Here is an 18,390-nt window from a genome sequence, read left to right as displayed (position 1 = left end):
GAAAAAGTGTTTCCTCATCTCCGTTCTAAATGGCTTATTCCTTATTCTTAAACTGTGGCCCCTGGTTCCGGACTCCCCCAACATCGGTAACATGTTTCCTGCCTCTAGCGTGTCCAAACCCTTAATAATCTTATATGTGTCAATAAGAGCCCCTCTCATTCTTCTAAATTCCAGAGTATACAAGCCCAGACACTCCATTCTCTCAGCATATGACAGTCCCGCCATCCCGGGAATTAACCTTGTAAACCTATGCTGCACTCCCTCAATAGCAAGAATGTCCTTCCTCAAATTCCTCAAGCAGAAGGACCTCTTTGCTCCTATACTCAACTCCTCTTGTTATGAAGGCCAACATGCCATTCGCTTTCTTGACTGCCTGCTGTACCTGCATGCTTACCTTCATTGACTGATGAACAAGGACCCCCCCCGATCCCGTTGCACTTCCCCTTTTCCCAACTTGACACTATTTAGATAATAACCTGCCTTCCTGTTTTTGTTATCAAAGTGGATAACCTCATATTTATCCATATTAAATTGCATCTGCCATGCATGTGCCCAGTCACCCAACCTCTCACCCTGCATTCTCATGGCATCTTCCTCACAGTTTACACTGCCACCCAGCTTTGTGTCATCTGCAAATTTGCTAATGTTACTCTGAATCCCTTCATCTAAATCATTGATGTAAATTGTAAATAGCTGCGGTTCCAGCACCGAGCCTTGCGGTACCCCACACTAGCCTGCCATTCTGAAAGAGACACGTTAATCCCTACTCTTTGTTTCCTGTCTGTTAACCAATTTTCTATCCATGTCAGCACTCTACCCTCAATACCATGTGCCCTAATTTTGCCCACTAATCTCCTATGTGGGACCTTATCAAATGCTTTCTGAAAGTCCAGGTACACCACATCCACTGGCTCTGCCTTGTCCATTTTCCTCGTTACATCCTCAAAAAATTCCAGAAGATCAGTCAAGCATGATTTCTCCATGCTGACTCAGACCGATCCTGTTACTGCTATCCAAATGTGCCCCTATTTCATCTTATACGATTGACTCCAGCATCTTCCCCACCACCGATGTCAGGCTAACTGGTCAATAATTCCCTGTTTACTGTCTCCCGCCTTTCTTAATAAGTGATATAACATTAGCTACCCTCCAGTCCACAGGAACTGATCCTGAATCTATACAACATTGGAAAATGATCACCAATGCATCCACAATTTCTAGAGCCACTTCCTTAAGTACCCTGGGATGCAGACCATCAGGCCCGGGGGATTTATCAGCCTTCAGTCCCATCAGTCTACCCAACATAATTTCCTGCCTAATGTGGATTTTCTTCAGTTCCCCCATCACCCCAGATCCTCTGGCCACTAGTACATTAGGAAGATTGTTTCTGTCCTCCTTAGTGAAGACGGATCCAAAGTACCCATTAACTCATCTGCCATTTCCTTGTTCCCCATAATAAATTCTCTGTTTTCAGTCTTCAAGGGTCCAACTTTGGTCTTAACTAATTTTTTCCTCTACACATACCTAAAGAAGCTTTTACTATCCTCCTTGATATTCTTGGCTAGCTTACCTTCGTACCTCATCTTTTCTCCCGGTATTGCCTTTTTAGTTATCTCTGTTGCTCCTTAAATATTACCCAATCCTCTTGCTTCCCGCTCATCTTTGCTGCGTTGTACTTCTTCTCTTTTATTTTTATACTGTCCCTGACGTCCCTTGTCAGCCACGGTCACCCCTTACTCCCCTTGGAATCTTTCTTCCTCTTTGGAATAAACTGATCCAGCACCTTCTGTATTATTCCCAGAAATACCTGTCACTGTTGTTCCACTGTTATCCCTGCTATGGTATCTGTCCAGTCACTTTGACCAGCTCCTCCCTCATGGCTCCATAGTCCCCTTTGTTCAATTGTAACACTGACACCGATTTACTCTTCTCCCTCCAATTGTAGATTAAACCTGACCATATTATGGTCACTACCTCCTAATAGCACCTAAACCTCAAGTTCCTTTATCAAATCTGGTTCATTACATAACACTAAATCCAGAATTGCCTTCTCCCTGGTAGACTCCAATGCAAGCTGCTCTAAGAATCCATCACGGATGCACTCCACAAACTCCCTTTCTTGGGGTCCAGTACCAACCTGATTTTCCCAGTCTACCTGCATGTTGAAGTCTGCCATAACCACCGTAGCAGTACTTTTACTACATGCCAATTTTAACTCCTGATTCAACTTGCACCCTATATCCAGACTACTGTTTGGGGGCCTATAGATAAGTCCCATTAGGGTATTTTTTACCCTTTACAATTCCTTAGTTCTATCTATACTGACTCCACATCTCCTGTTCCAATATCACCCCTTGCAAGGGACTGAATTTCATTCCTCACCAACAGAGCAACCCCACCCCCTCTGCCCACCTGTCTGTCTTTTCAATAGGTGGGTATACCCTTGGATATTAAGTTCCCAGTCCTTTGTGAAATCATTTTCCCCACCTATTCAATTCAAATAATTCAATTGTGACAGTTTGAGAATGAATTTATCACAAATTATAATGCATACTAACATGTAGTAACATAGTAAGTTTTATATATTCACAAACCATATAAGGGACAGTGGGACAGTGGGATAGATTTTGACTGTTTTTCTTCTCAAACAGGATGATAAATTATTTTCTTGCTATTTTGGAAAAATGAACTGACCACAAATCATTAATTTCCACAGAATTTCCACTGTATTTTGAACAGACAAAAACCTCCAATTCCATCCCTAATTAGATAGTCATTTAGTAACGGGAAACGAGTCAATTTTTAAACCATTGTTTTTATGGGGCTTTAAAGCACATCTTCCATTCCCTAGAGAAGAAAAATAATGAAAAAATTCTTAACTATGTTAAGACGGCCCAATTTAAAAATAGTGTTCTATCACAGAACTTTAAACAATTTGCTTAATATTGCTTATGCTGTTCAATGTTCTAATATCTTAGAATACATTTTAATTGTCAAAATGAAAATCCATACCCTGTGAAGACTGTGGGCTCTGCAACAGCAGATGATGGAGAAGTTGACATATAAAATGAACCATGAATCTGTTCAAGAGCTGCATCTAATTGAATGGATTGGTTTCTATGGCCTCGAGAAAAAACAGAAATAAAGTGGAACATTAGGCCATTAATGTAGGTTTCAATAATATTATTATTACTGTTGATACTCCTGGAAAATTAGAGGGAATATTGGTATTAATGTTAGAGGATAGCAACCGAGCTATTGATTTTAAGTAAATAACTCAAATTTCTTTTTTTTTCATAAAATTATTGAATATTTACTCATTTAATGATAAGATTTTGCAATAATCAGTTGTATTTTGTAGCACTGAATAATCATGAACCTTGATGGTTAAAGAGGCATCAAATTGAATTTCCGCATGTCTAATGGTGGGAAGAAACATTATGATATGGATAGAGATTGGCGTACATAATAAGAAACAGAGGGTAGACATAATTTGAGAAGGTGGAAGATTTCATGAATGGAAGAAATGGATTTTAAAAAGCATTTTCCATTTACCATGCAGAGGGAATGATTTCCAAATTTTCAGCTCATGATAAATTTCATTGCAGAGCAAGTTCATTTTGTGAAACAAATTGAAAAAAAAAATGCAGTTGAATGCAAATTTGGATTCTAATATGCAGGGCTGTTGAGGCAATAGTACAGTTACTAATAATATTGTTTTGCATTAAGAAATAAAAAAATAGGTGAAGGTAATTCTCTTAAATTACATTAAAGTAATTTTATGGATATATTAATACTATAAATGGGGTAAAACAGAAGTTAGAATTGGCCTGTTTTATGTTATTAAGCATTTGGGACAATGTAAACTAGCAATAAGATTGAAAATGAGATTTAAGATTTATGCCCAGATGGGGAATGCAGCAGCACTCTGACAACTATTTTAGTTGTGGGCCCACTTCTGCAAATTAGTAACATGTGAGATCTAAGTCCTCAGTGCTTCTGAAAGAGCATAATTTAAAAACATCGTGTTCTGATCTAGGCTTTGTCAGGAAGTTATGGATGACTATCGGTGGAGTTTGGTCGATTGGGGCATGGAGTTTAATTTATCAAAGTGGATAACCAAGTGGGAATGATTGGGGCTAGGAAGAGAGTCTGACTTGTAGGTCATGGCTAGAAGTAGGTGTAGCTGGGAGCTGTGATCACAGGTGTGGAACCTCAGAGGATTGAACGGTTAGTGGTTGGAACATCGGACCGATGGGTAACTTGGAATTTTGCAAAGAAAAATTCATAAGGTCCAGTAGGCTGGGTCTGACAATGCAGGACATCAAAGTGCCAGTAATTGGGAACATCAATGCCTTTTTAGGGTGTTGCAGAAACAATTGTTAAATACAAGAATGGGATATCCATCCAATATCAAGCCAGGTTAATGTAGACTAATTTCCCTTGTAATACTTCAGAAGAAGCATTACATGCGGGAATGTTGTGGGAATTATGTCAGTAAAGGTGAATCACTTTGAGAAATGCTCAGTTGGTTTTTTGGTGTGACACAAAATACCCTGGAAATGTTTAAAGTGTTGGATTTTATTTTGTGTATTCATTTTTCAATCATTGCTGGGAAATGCATTATGGTATTAAAATTTTGAGCCATAATGTACTGGTGTTAATTATTGAAGACATTTTAAACATTTGAGAATAGTTGATTGGGTGGCTAAAAAAAGAGAATAAAGGAATGGTGGAGGCAGAATAAACACATGATTAGATCTGAAGTGCCTTGGACTGCCAGCACCAAATTATTGCATTTTTCCTTTAACCTGTGCGTTATAGCTCAAGGGCCAAACTCTGTCAGAAAATGAAAAATAAAAACAAAGCACTGGATATACTCAGCAGGTCAGGCTGCACCTGTGGGAAGACAAACATAGCCAAATACCCTTTGAGATTGTTTCTATTTTTGATTTCCAGCATTTACAGTTTATTTGATTTACAAATCTGTCACTATAGTTCCACCTACTGGCAAACACATGTCATCAATTATGATGAGTCAGTGTTCTTTTAAAGAACCCCAGAACCTGATAGCAAAGCATTGTGTCTGTGCACCATGCAAACTGAAAAACTAAAAGCTGAAAGGTAACTAAAGCATACCTAAAATATAACTAAATCTAAGAGGCCATGCAAGCTGCAAGAAATCAGCAATTCACAGTCGTTTCACACTGTTGTTGCCAGGTGTTTCGTGTGATAATGTATTTCAAGCATGCTGGGAGGAATCTAACAGCATGCAACACAGTCCTGGATGCCATTTCTGTAATCTTTAATGGTGCAGGTGCGGTCCATGTTGTCTGTGACCATTCATGTAGAAATTGGTTTTCACAGTGCCCATGACATCTGTTTACGCTTGACTTTAAAGAAGTTGGGCTGAGCATATCCCAGGCAAGCGTTAGACAACAGACTGGTCTCTGTTAACAATTTATTGACTTTCCCTCAGCATCCATCCCACTCCATCTCAACTTATGAAAACACTTTTCTGTTCCAATTGAATGAGTCCATACTCTTATTTTTTACAGTTTTTCCTTCATTGAAGTATGCTTCACACCTCTACATAAGGCAGATAAGGTTATCTCATTACACCCAACTACCTCACGTAATAGTGACAAACTCATAGTTCCTTAATCCCAGAATATCATTATTGGGTTCTCCCTTTCTATCTCTGAATTAATCTTTCTCCTCATTCAAGAAAATTCTTTCTAGTTTTTGTTCTCCACATCCCATTCTATCATTCTTTCCTTTATCTCTTATTTGTAGGTCAATGCAATCCACCATTTTATATCGAAGTCACGTGAGTGACTATGTGAAGAGCCTGCCAGCCCGCATGCGTGTCAATACGTCGACGCAGAACGCGAGAATCGGAGCAGTTTGAAACTGCTCCGGCAGGTAAGGGATTTTTTGTTGCAGGACCGGGCCGCTGCTCCGAAAATAGGGGCAGCGGGTCCGGAGACGCTGACACAGCCTGTGCAGCTGCTGCTGTGGAGGCTCCGTAAGGAGCTGGCGGTGAAAACTTTTCGGCTGACGGCTCGGCCAGGACGGCGACCACCGTGGAGGCTCCGTAAGGAGCTGGCGGCTAAAATTAGAGGCTGACGGCTCGGCCGATGCATCGACCGTCGGGGAGGCTCATTAAGGAGCTGGCGGTTTGAAATTTATTTGGCTGACGGCGTGGCCAGTGCAGCGACCGCCTGCAATGTGCCTCTCCGAAGAGGAGAGATGTTAGCAAGATTAAGACTTGCAGGGAGAATTTTAGGCGGCTGCGGGGATGGTAGAATCATCCTATGTGGGTAGGGCTCCAGTATCTTGGCATATCACCTCTATATATAAACTAACGGCTGGAAGCACTGCTCTGAGGCTGATTAGAACCCTAGGCCTACTCAATTCAGACCTAGCCAGAGGCCTTTGTTAGGCCCAGGGCCATCGCTCTCACCTTGGTGAAGATAATGTGTTGTGCTCTCTGACGACTGAGATTGGTCGTTCCAGGCAGAGGACTGCGGCAGCAATTCCTGGTTCAGGGTTGCATTATGATATTTTCCACTTTGAGGGTGACTCTGACTGTGACGAGTTGACAGGGAACTCGTATTCCCACACCAAGTGGATGCTACGTTTCAATTCTAGTCGCATAAGGATCTGATGTATGTTCTGATTCAGTCAGACACTGGAGGTTGTAGGTTAATGCCATCAGTTAAGGAAAATTTTAAGTCAAAAGGCTTTAACCCAGAAAGTTTTGAGACTTCTCAGGGAAGGATTCACCTTGTACAAGGTCAGCAGAGGGTCTTCTGTGTTATACGTAGTCTAAACTCAATTTGACTAGGATGGTAAATGCCTGAGGCCTATCCAATTTATGCTAAAATTTCTCAAGAGTAAGAGGATACTGTTCCATGGAGGCTGGTTGGAGCACCAGGCCTACTCTTCTATCAAAGCCAGAGGGCTTTTTTATCCGCAGGTTCAGCGCTCACCATGGTTGCTGTGCTTTCTTCATACTCAGTGCTGTCCCCAGCGGGTCATGATGCATGTGCAAAGGCACAGAGCAAGTCTAGGATCAGCTGTCTGTTAGTTTTCTGTCTGAGGCCAAGGATCTTCTTGGTGGATGTTACAGCAAGTGCTTTCTCAGAAACTGCCCTGATCTCATCTTCAGTCATCATCTGTCTTCTCATGGACTGCAAAGCAACATTGAGGTGGAGGTGGTTTGACTATGTGAATGTTATTATATTAGTCACATGAGAGCTGCTGTCGATATTTAAGTCGGGGTTCGACAAACAGGTGGGGACAGATAACCTCTGGAAATTATCCAGTTTACAAATCACACAGAATTATAAGGTTTATTTTCTCGTCGATTATTCCTCCACGGCAAGAGAAGACAAAAAAAATGTTCCGTCCTTATGGTCAATAATGGAATCTATGGTTGTAAGTGGAAACAGAGACATCTCATAAATGATGAGTAGTCTGCCCAAGAACAAGAGGGGTATAGTTCTAATATTTTTCTCAAGGTTGAAGAAAAGTGGACCATGCCAAATCAGGTTAAGATTTGGTTAATCTGATCATAGAAACATAGAAACATAGAAAATAGGTGCAGGAGTAGGCCATTCGGCCCTTCGAGCCTGCACCGCCATTCAATATGATCATGGCTGATCATCCAACTCAATATCCCGTACCTGCCTTCTCTCCATACCCTCTGATCCCCTTAGCCACACGGGCCACATTTAACTCCCTCTTAAATATAGCCAATGAACTGGCCTCGACTACCCTCTGTGGCAGAGAGATCCAGAGATTCACCACTCTCTGTGTCAAAAAAGTTCTTCTCATCTCGGTTTTAAAGGATTTCCCCCTTATCCTTAAGCTGTGACCCCTTGTCCTGGACTTCCCCAACATCGGGAGCAATCTTCCTGCATCTAGCCTGTCCAACCCCTTAAGAATTTTGTAAGTTTCTATAAGATCCCCTCTCAATCTCCTAAATTCTAGAGAGTATAAACCAAGCCTATCCAGTCTTTCTTCATAAGACAGTCCTGACATCCCAGGAATCAGTCTGGTGAACCTTCTCTGCACTCCCTCTATGGCAATAATGTCCTTCCTCAGATTTGGAGACCAAAACTGTATGCAACACTCCAGGTGTGGTCTCACCAAGACCCTGTACAACTGCAGTAGAACCTCCCTGCTCCTATACTCAAATCCTTTTGCTATGAAAGCTAACATACCATTCGCTTTCTTCTCTGCCTGCTGCACCTGCATGCCTACTTTCAATGACTGGTGTACCATTACACCCAGGTCTCGCTGCATCTCCCCTTTTCCTAGTCGGCCACCATTTAGATAATAGTCTGCTTTCCTGTTTTTGCCACCAAAATGGATAACCTCACATTTATCCACATTATACTGCATCTGCCAAACATTTGCCCACTCACCCAGCCTATCCAAGTCACCTTGCAGTCTCCTAGCATCCTCCTCACAGCTAACACTGCCCCCCAGCTTAGTGTCATCCGCAAACTTGGAGATATTGCCTTCAATTCCCTCATTCAGATCATTAATATATATTGTAAATAGCTTTGGTCCCAGCACTGAGCCTTGCGGTACCCCACTAGTCACTGCCTGCCATTGTGAAAAGGACCCGTTTACTGCTACTCTTTGCTTCCTGTTTGCCAGCCAGTTCTCTATCCACATCAATACTGAACCCCCAATGCCGTGTGCTTTAAGTTTGTATACTAATCTCTTATGTGGGACCTTGTCGAAAGCCTTCTGGAAGTCCAGATACACCATATCCACTGGTTCTCCCCTATCCACGCTACTAGTTACATTCTCGAAAATTCTATAAGAGTCGTCAGACATGATTTACCTTTCATAAATCCATTTTAAATCGATTTTGAAGATGCATACTTTTCCATATCTACACACGAGAGGCACAGATATATCTGGTGTTTTTTGATGACAAGCCAGTGGTGGAAATTTTAGGCTCTACCTAGGGGTTGTCTTCAGGCCTAGGCTATTTACAAAGATTCTAAAGCTAATGCTGCCCTACTCAGATCACAAGGGCATTGTGTCATAGAGTTTATAGACGACATGCATTTCTAGCTGATAAGACATGGGTTTTGTCAGTAGATGCCTCTTACGATATTATAGATGAGGCAACATGAATTTTAATAGTGCCAATTTGGCCTACTCATTCAGGGTGTCCATTGTAAAAGGCGGCTGAAAGAAGCTTCTACTTACTCGAAGTCACGAGTGATGGCTAGCTCAGCCTATTTCTCGTGCACCTAGCTCTACACGGTTGTATGGAAAGTTTGTGAAGAAACATAGAAACATGGAAAATAGGTGCAGGCGGAGGCCATTCGGCCCTTCGAGCCAACACCGCCATTCATTGTGATCATGGCTGATCGTCCCCTATCAATAACCCGTGCCTGCCTTCTCCCCATATCCCTTGATTCCACTAGCCCCGAGAGCTCTATCTAACTCTCTCTTAAATCCATCCAGTGACTTGGCCTCCACTGCCCTCTGTGGCAGAGAATTCCATAAATTCACAACTATCTGGGTGAAAAAGTGGGACAATAAATGATTGGTTATTCACCCACTGTTGACTAATGTTATGCAAGGTGTCATTTATATGAACACTCTAAAGCGTAGACTCATAGTAGTGTGGAATGTGTATCAGTAAAATTATTAGGCAGATATTCATCTACTGTATTCCTAATGGGAGCAGTATCTTTTAAGTTAATTATGCTTTTAGCAACTGATTTCAGCACAAAGAACACAGTATTTACTCAATCTCCAGCTTGGTCTCTGGGTCATAACTACATGAGGGTAGCTTGTTATGGGAATTATCTCATCAAGCAAACCGGGCACGGTTGGGTACAATTTCGAGTTGACAGCATACCCACCAGATCGGAGATTGGGGGTATTATTATGTATACAGGTACAATGAGCTTACTAGTACTTATGACATGAAGGATAGTTTCTTCATTGTTATTTAATAGTTTTCTCAAGAGATTGCTGGTGCTGGTAGAGGGTAAGTTGAATAGAGGGTAAGCAGCTAAAAGCGGGGATGAATTCAAATCATTTCAAGTCTCACCCTTCCAAGGGGGCTGGCTCATTGGCAGCCAATAGAATGGATATTCCCATTTGATCATCTTGCAACAGCAGGAGGCTTACATAGTGCACTTTCAGAAGTTATACAATTTGGTTGAATATGTCTGGATGATTGCAGAAAGAATTCTGAACAGTGTTGCATGAGTTATTGTCTAACGCAAAGCCAATTGGGACTGTGGTCCGATTAAGGGCAAGGGACATGTATGTCAGTTAGCATCATGTTGTTAATAACCCATGTCTTTTCTGCCATTTATGGTTTATCTGTTTAAGTGTTTCACACACAGATTGGTTTACTGCATGAAACCACAGAGCTTCGAAGGCTTCACGTAGTCACTCATGTGACTTCGATATAAAATGGAAAGATTAAACGAGAACTTACCATTTGAAGTTTGATCTTTATTTTATGAGAAGTTGAAGTGAGGGACTACGTGCCTTCCCAACCCTGAATCTCATAAAGGTAATTCGGTAAGTCGAGGGTTATTAATCTTTCTATAGTTTAAGTTTGTGTAAGTGGTCTGTGGTTTCATACAGTTGCTCTGAAGATTGATGCGCATGCGGGCTGGCAGGCTCTTCACGTAGTCCCTCACTTCAACTTCTCATAAAATAAAGATCAAACTTCAAACGGCAAGTTCTCGTTTAATCTTTCTATTTTGCTACAAAGAGATATGACTGATTGTTGAAATACGTGCAACTGCTGCAGAGGCAAGTATTCCTGCTCTACTGTCTCATGCGCTGTACAAGACAAAGCAGGGCTTGAGGAGGAATAGCATTAAGGACTTCAGTTTGAACTTTGTTAATATCTAGTCTGTGAATCTACAGACACTATATTAAAAAAACTAGGGCTGCTGCTTGAACATGGGTAATCCCATGAACAATAAGAATGCCTGCTACTGTGAATTTAAGTATTCTATGAATACTTAAAAGAATAATGAAGAATTTAAAAAAACTGTGAATTTAAGTATTCTACGGATAAATAAAAAAAGACTAATTTGCTACTCAAATCTAACAAATTATTCAGAATAAATTTATTTCTCACCAATTATATATTGCCTGCGTTGTGATGAGTGGAGATGGGCTCTTTGAAATCTCTCAGTTGCATCTTGTTGCTTCAGTTTTCGCTCTTGAAGTACCTCCTCCCTAAGTTTTTGTTCTTTTTCCTCATCTTCTCTGCGCTTCTCCTCGAGGGCTCTGTAAGGAATACAAAATTCTGCAAGGGTAATGTAGTAATGATTTACAACCTATAGAATGATAACACACAGCAGACACTGTGAAAAAAGAACAATTGTTCTAAATTTGAGAAGATCAATCACCCAACTGCTTGATATAGTGAATGCATGTCAAAAAACATTTCTTCAGTCATGATTCTTAAAGCATATATTGCATTATTCAATGTACAAAATAAGCAGGAGCTACCAATAAACTGGAGATCAAAAAGCTGATCTTTAAAATGATGATTTTTTTTGATGCAGTGGATGCTAAGATAGATTGTTTCCAAATGTGGGGAAGGGCATAACTGGAAACCATCTTGAAATTATGTAAATACGTCACAAAGAAATCCAATAAATGCGGATAAATGATCATCCCAAAAAATATGGAACCCATTACTATTGGGAATGGCTGTTGTGAATAGTATAAATGCATTCAAAGCAAGACTAATAAAGCTTATGATGGGGGAAATAGAGGTTCATGTTAACAGGTTAAGATGAGGAAAAATGGAAGGACCTCTTGTAGAGAATAAATACTGGCTGAATTTTATATGTGATCTAGGTAAAAGTATTCTCACATAAGGTCATGATGTGTCTCATGCATTTCATCAATTCATTAACAACCATATTCATTTTGAGTGATTTAAAGAAATTAATGAAATTAAGCCTTGAACAGGAATTTAGTCTATAGTGGAAATAATTTTCTGTCTATTTTTCCACCCTGCTCCCAAACTGAAGCATCCATGTTAAGATGTGCCAAGTAAATGATATCATCATGTAAGTTAAATAAAAACTCTTTAACATTATATGGAAAAAGGCAGAAACTATCAGTGATTTTGTGTTATTTTAATGCTACCAAATTCATCAATCAATTTTGCACTGGTAAAATTGTGCTATAAATAACATTGGCCTTAGCAATTTCAACCATACTTTGTAAAATCATGAAAGACTTTCTCGTGATTGCTGTTGTGACCAACCATAAGGCCAAATGGAAATCATTTATTGGAAACTTTGTCTGTTACTTGGGATTTTTAAACTGGAAAATAAAAAGTTGGATATCACCTTGATCACCCCGTAGACTTGGAAGCCACATCTGATGCAATTTTCAGAAGGCCTGTAATAATAAGGCTACTTAAATATGCAAATCAGAACACTGTTGCAGAAATTGTGTGATACGGAGGAAACAATTTGTCAAGGCTCATTCCCACAGGATATTTGTGTGATTTTGAAACTCTATTTGAGATTAACATTATCTGTCCCACTGCTGAGAAAGAAGGGGATTAATTTTTTAAACCTAGCCAATAATGAAAATGTCCAGTTTAAGTAGTAAAACAAAAGAGGTTAGCATGTGAGTTAACATATGATGAGTGTTTGACAGCACTGGGCCTCTACTTGCTGGAGTTTAGAAGCATAAATTGGACCAGCCACAACTTCAAAATGGGGTTAGGTTTCAGGGTTTGCTGGGAGATTTGGTCAAATTGGAATTGTTCTCTACAGATTTGGGACAGGCTGCGAGAGGTGACAGGGAGTCTGGAACTTAGGTACAATTTTCAAGCAAAGAATGGGAAGCCTTGCAAACCCTGTCAATCTGGTACTAAATGCATAGAATGGATTGGATGGCTGCAAACCAGACATACATCTTGTAAATAGTTTGTAAAAAATGTTGCAGAGTCTGACTCTGCTAAGTGGTGATTGGATGGGGTGTTGAGCCTTGTCTGAGATTTCTGTTAATCAGGGTAAATGTTTCCAAGTTGATTTCATCTCGAAGTCCGTTGTGAATAAAATATTTTGTTATATCATTGGGTTAGGGGAATGTCTGTTATGTATGGGGATAATCGATAATTGGGTGATTAAGAGACAACTCCCGTGTGGTTCGGCCCTCGGGTTCGCGGGGCATATAAAAGGCTGTGATCACGAGGCTCAGGGTCAATCTACTGGAAGAGCGCTCAGGACCGCATACCCTTCTGGAGTGCCTCTGTCTGCGCGGGGCCTAGAGGGCTTGAACAGTTAGACGCAAGGATCGATCCCATGGTGGGATAGGTACAGTGTGTGGTGCTTTTGGTAAAATAAAATTTAGTTAATACAAGTCCTTGATTCAGTGTTTTTACTGAAACTAGATTGGGGGGGGGGGGGGAAAGCATAGAAACAAGCAATTATCAACGGGGGACCTTATTGAAACTTACCGAATAGTGAAAGGCCTGGATATAGTGGATGTGGAGAGGATGTTTCCACAAGTGGAAAAGTCTAGAACCAGAGATTATAACGTAATAGATTTGACGGAAACAATGGCCTAATTCTGCTCCTATCATTTATGAACTTATGTATAAATTACCAACTTGTGAAACAGAAATAATCAAAATTATGAAAAATCAAAAATAAAGTAACTGTGACTGAATCAATAGAGTGCTGGTACCATAAGGAAATCTGTGATACACTGACATACTGAGCTCTACTTGTAGACAAGTTTCATTCACTTCTAGATGAATATTGATTGCCAAAACAAATCCAAAAACAACGTAGGTACATAAATGTCATTGTTGTTTATTAAATAATGAAAAATAAGTAGACCTTTTTTAACTTTTATAACAATTGATCCAGCATACACCCTCTCCCACAGCTGAACAAAAGTTTAGCAGAATACACGGCCAGTTTCCACCACCATTTAAAGGAAACTAGACTAAGTGGGACCCGTTGGATCCCAGCTTCACACGGAGGGCTGGTCCCCAAATGCAATATTCCACCTCTGCAACAATTCCAATATTGCAGGCCAATGGGGGAGGGGGGGGGGGGGGCTTTCTGGATCGCTAGTATGTGTGTTGTGGGTCAAAGGGACTGGTTTCCAGAGGGCTAGTATGGACATTGTGGGCTGAATGGATTCTTGGGCTGGTAGCTCAGTCACTCAAGCTGGGCACCTCAGTCACTCTGGCCGGGCAGCTCAGTCACTCAGTCTGTTGTGCGCTGAAGGGACTGGTTTCCAGAGGGCTAGTATAGACATTGTGGACTGAATGGATTTTTGGACTTGCAGTTCAGCGAGTCATGGCAGGTGGGCTAGCAGTTCACTAAGTCATGGGTGGTGGGCTGGCACTTCAGTCACTTACAGCTGGTGGGCTGGCATTTCACTTACTCGTGGCTGGTGGACTGGCAGCCCAGTCTCTCATGGCTGGTGGTGGCAGTTCACTCAGTCATCCGTCCTCCCTTCACCCCGCACTCTGCTCCATGCCATTCCCCTCCCCCACACGCATTCAGTCCATCTCCCCTCAATCACCCCCTATGCACTCTTAGTGGCTCTTTCCGACAGCGCAACCCTTCCTGCCTATTAGGTTACTATTGTGATGAAGAACACGCAAGCATGGCAAGTGGAAAAAGGATTTATTAAAGTTTAAAATGTGAATTACTTAAAATATAACAACAATTTAAATGTTAAAGATGAGATATATTAAGTTATTTTTCGCTGTGTCTCTAGATGTGTTCTGCTGCTCACTGCCTCTAGATAACACTTTGCTTTTGATATTTAAAAAAAGACAATTTTAATATAGAGAGATTAAGCAGTCAAATTTTAACAAAGAAAATCTGAGAATTTACCTCAAAAGTCATCACGGAGTGCAGGCAGCAAGTCCAACCTCACAGCACTCCAAGGAGAGTGCAGGCCGCAAGTCCAACCTCACAGCACACCAAGCAGAGTGTAGGCAGCAAGTCCAACCTCACAGCACTCCAAGCCAATTTCACAGCATTTCAAGCAGAACACGAACACGAACACACACACATACACACACAGACACTCATACACAGAGACAGTCAAACTCTCACACACATACACAGACACTCATATATACATAGACACTCATATACAGACACTCACACATACACACTCATAGACAGACACTCACACATACACACACACACGGACACTCATACACTCATCCACAGACACTCACACATACGCATGCACAGACAGACAACACACACACACATTTTAGAAGCAATAGAGATCCTTTTTGCAAGCATTTTAGAACCAATAGACACATTTTAGAAGCAATAGAGACCACTTTTTGCAAGCATTTTAGAACCAATAGACACTTTTTGCAAGCATTTTAGAAGCAATAGACACTTTTTGCAAGCATTTTAGAACCAATAGAGACATTTTGCAAGCATTTTAGAACCAATAGACACTTTTTGCAAGCATTTTAGAACCAATAGGGACACTCTTTGCAAGCATTTTAGAACCATTAGAGACACTTTTTGCAAGCATTTTAGAACCAAAAAAGACACTTTCTGCAAGCATTGTAGAACCAATATACACTTTTTGCAAACATTTTAGAACCAATCGACACTTTTTGCAAACATTTTAGAACCAATAGACACTTTTTGCAAGCATTTAGAACCAATAGGCACTTTTTGTAAGCATTTAGAAACAATAGGCACTTTTTGTAAGCACTAAGTTTTAGAACCAATAGACACTTTTTGCATTTAGCATTTTGGAGCACCAATAAACACTTTTTGCTAGCACTTTTAGCACCAATAAACACTTTTTGCTAACATTTTAGAACCAATAGACACTTGTTGCAAGCACTTTTAGAACCAATAGACACTTTTTACCTGCATTTTAGAACCACATTAAGGGCACACACAGTTGAGTAGACATGTGTTCAATGTGAATAACTTATTCACAACTCATGTTAAAACGTGACCCTCTGGCTTCCTCCATCTTGAAGAGTGAGTGAGGCACACCACTTCCGGGTTTTATAGTTAAAAAAAGACCCACCAGCAGGGGCAGCAGAGAGAATGGCAAATCTTTTAAAAACATTAATATCTCTCTGATTTTTAATCGATGGGAAAAATCCTCCGATCCCGAAAGGCGGACGGGGGCTCTGAGCGAGGTGGCCAAAAATTACGGCTGTAGGTGGCGGCATTCTCAGAAATCACGCCACAGTGGGCCAAAAGCGGTCAAGATCAGAGATTTAGTAATATAGATAGAGACACTCTTTGCAAGCATTTTAGAACCAATCGAGACACTCTTTGCAAGCATTTTAGAACCAATCGAGGCACTTTTTGCAAGCATTTTAGAACCAATAGACACTATTTGCAAGCATTTTAGAACCAATCGACACTTTTTGCAAGCATTTTAGAACCAATAGAGACATTTTGCAAGCATTTTAGAACCAATAGACACTTTTTGCAAGCATTTTAGAACCAATAGACACTTTTTGCAAGCATTTTAGAACCAATAGGGACACTCTTTGCAAGCATTTTAGAACCATTAGAGACACTTTTTGCAAGCATTTTAGAACCAAAAAAGACACTTTCTGCAAGCATTGTAGAACCAATAGACACTTTTTGCAAACATTTTAGAACCAATCGACACTTTTTGCAAACATTTTAGAACCAATAGACACTTTTTGCAAGCATTTAGAACCAATAGGCACTTTTTGTAAGCATTTAGAACCAATAGACATTTTTTGCAAGCATTTAGAACCAATAGGCACTTTTTGTAAGCATTTTAGAACCAATAGACACTTTTTGCAAGCATTTTAGCACCAATAAACACTTTTTGCAAACATTTTAGAACCAATAGACACTTGTTGCAAGCATTTTAGAACCAATAGACACTTTTTACCTGCATTTTAGAACCACATTAAGGGCACACACAGTTGAGTAGACATGTGTTCAATGTTATTCACAGCTCAGAGAAACGTGACCCTCTGGCTTCCTCCATCTTGAAGAGTGAGTGAGGCACACCACTTCCGGGTTTTATAGTCCCTCCCCCTCCCACCAGCAGGGGCAGCAGAGAGAATGGCAAATCTTTTAAAAACATTAATATCTCTCTGATTTTTAATCGATGGGAAAAATCCTCCGATCCTGAAAGGCGGACGGGGGCTCTGAGCTGAGCGAGGTGGCCAGAAATTACGGCTGTAGGTGGCGGCATTCTCTCAGAAATCACGCCACAGTGGGCCAAAAGCGGTCAAGATCAGAGATTTAGTAATATAGATAGAGACACTCTTTGCAAGCATTTTAGAACCAATCGAGACACTCTTTGCAAGCATTTTAGAACCAATCGAGACACTCTTTGCAAGCATTTTAGACACTTTTTGCAAGCATTTTAGAACCAATAGAGACACTTTTTGCAAGCATTTTAGAACCAATCGACATTATTTGCAAGCATTTTAGAACCAATCGGCACCCTTTGCAAGCATTTTAGAGCCAATAGACACTCTTTGCAAGCATTGTAGAACCAAAAAATACACTTTCTGCAAGCATAGAACCAACAGACACTTTCTGCAAGCATTGTAGAACCAATAGACACTTTTTGCAAGCATTGTAGAACCAATAGACACTATTTGCAAGCTTTAGAACCAATAGACACTATTTGCAAGCATTTTAGAACCAATAGAGACACTTTTTGCAAGCATTTTAGAACCAATAGAGACATTTTTTTGAAAGCATCAGAACCAATAGAGACACTTTTTGTAAGCATTTTAGAACCAATAGACACTTTCTGCAAGCATTGTAGAACCAATAGACACTTTTTGCAAACATTTTAGAACCAACACTTTTTGCAAGCATTTTAGAACCAATAGAGACATTTTTTGAAAGCATTTTAGAACCAATAGAGACACTCTTTGCAAGCATTTTAGAACCAATCGAGGCACTTTTTGCAAGCATTTTAGAACCAATAGAGACACTATTTGCAAGCATTTTAGAACCATTAGAGACACTTTTTGCAAGCATTTTAGAACCAATAGAGACACTATTTGCAAGCATTTTAGAACCAATAGAGACACTTTTTGCAAGCATTTTAGAACCAATAGAGACACTTTTTGCAAGCATTTTAGAACCAATAGAGACACTTTTTGCAAGCATTTTAGAACCAATAGACACTTTTTGCAAGCATTTTAGAACCAATACACTTTTTGCAAACATTTTAGAACCAATAAACACTTTTTGCAAGCATTTTAGAACCACATTAAGGGCACACAGTTGAGTAGACATGTGTTCAGTGTTATTCACAGCTCAGAGAAACGTGACCCTCTAGCTTCCTCCATCTTGAAGAGTGAGTGAGGCACACCACTTCTGGGTT

The 18,390-nt window shown here is 40.4% G+C and overlaps 1 protein-coding gene across 3 annotated transcripts in view; it reads right to left on the bottom strand.

Moving 5' to 3' along the window:
* cep126 (centrosomal protein 126) overlaps positions 1–18,390 on the bottom strand; it is a 104,795-nt gene that overhangs the window by 59,199 nt on the left and 27,206 nt on the right. Inside the window, exons 3-4 of one of the 3 annotated variants that reach the window (XM_055637354.1) lie at positions 11,147–11,317; positions 3,013–3,124 (exon numbers count right to left, since the gene is read on the bottom strand). In XM_055637354.1, coding sequence (XP_055493329.1) covers positions 3,013–3,124; positions 11,147–11,317 — 283 coding nt within the window. Of the gene's footprint in view, positions 1–3,012; positions 3,125–11,146; positions 11,318–18,390 lie in introns of those variants that run through there. The other 2 variants (XM_055637352.1, XM_055637355.1) reach the window with 2 other exon arrangements.

Source organism: Leucoraja erinacea, chromosome 6 (genome assembly GCF_028641065.1).
Source record: "Leucoraja erinacea ecotype New England chromosome 6, Leri_hhj_1, whole genome shotgun sequence".
Taxonomy (NCBI): domain Eukaryota; kingdom Metazoa; phylum Chordata; class Chondrichthyes; order Rajiformes; family Rajidae; genus Leucoraja; species Leucoraja erinaceus.
This window is presented reverse-complemented; position numbering and strand designations above follow the sequence as displayed.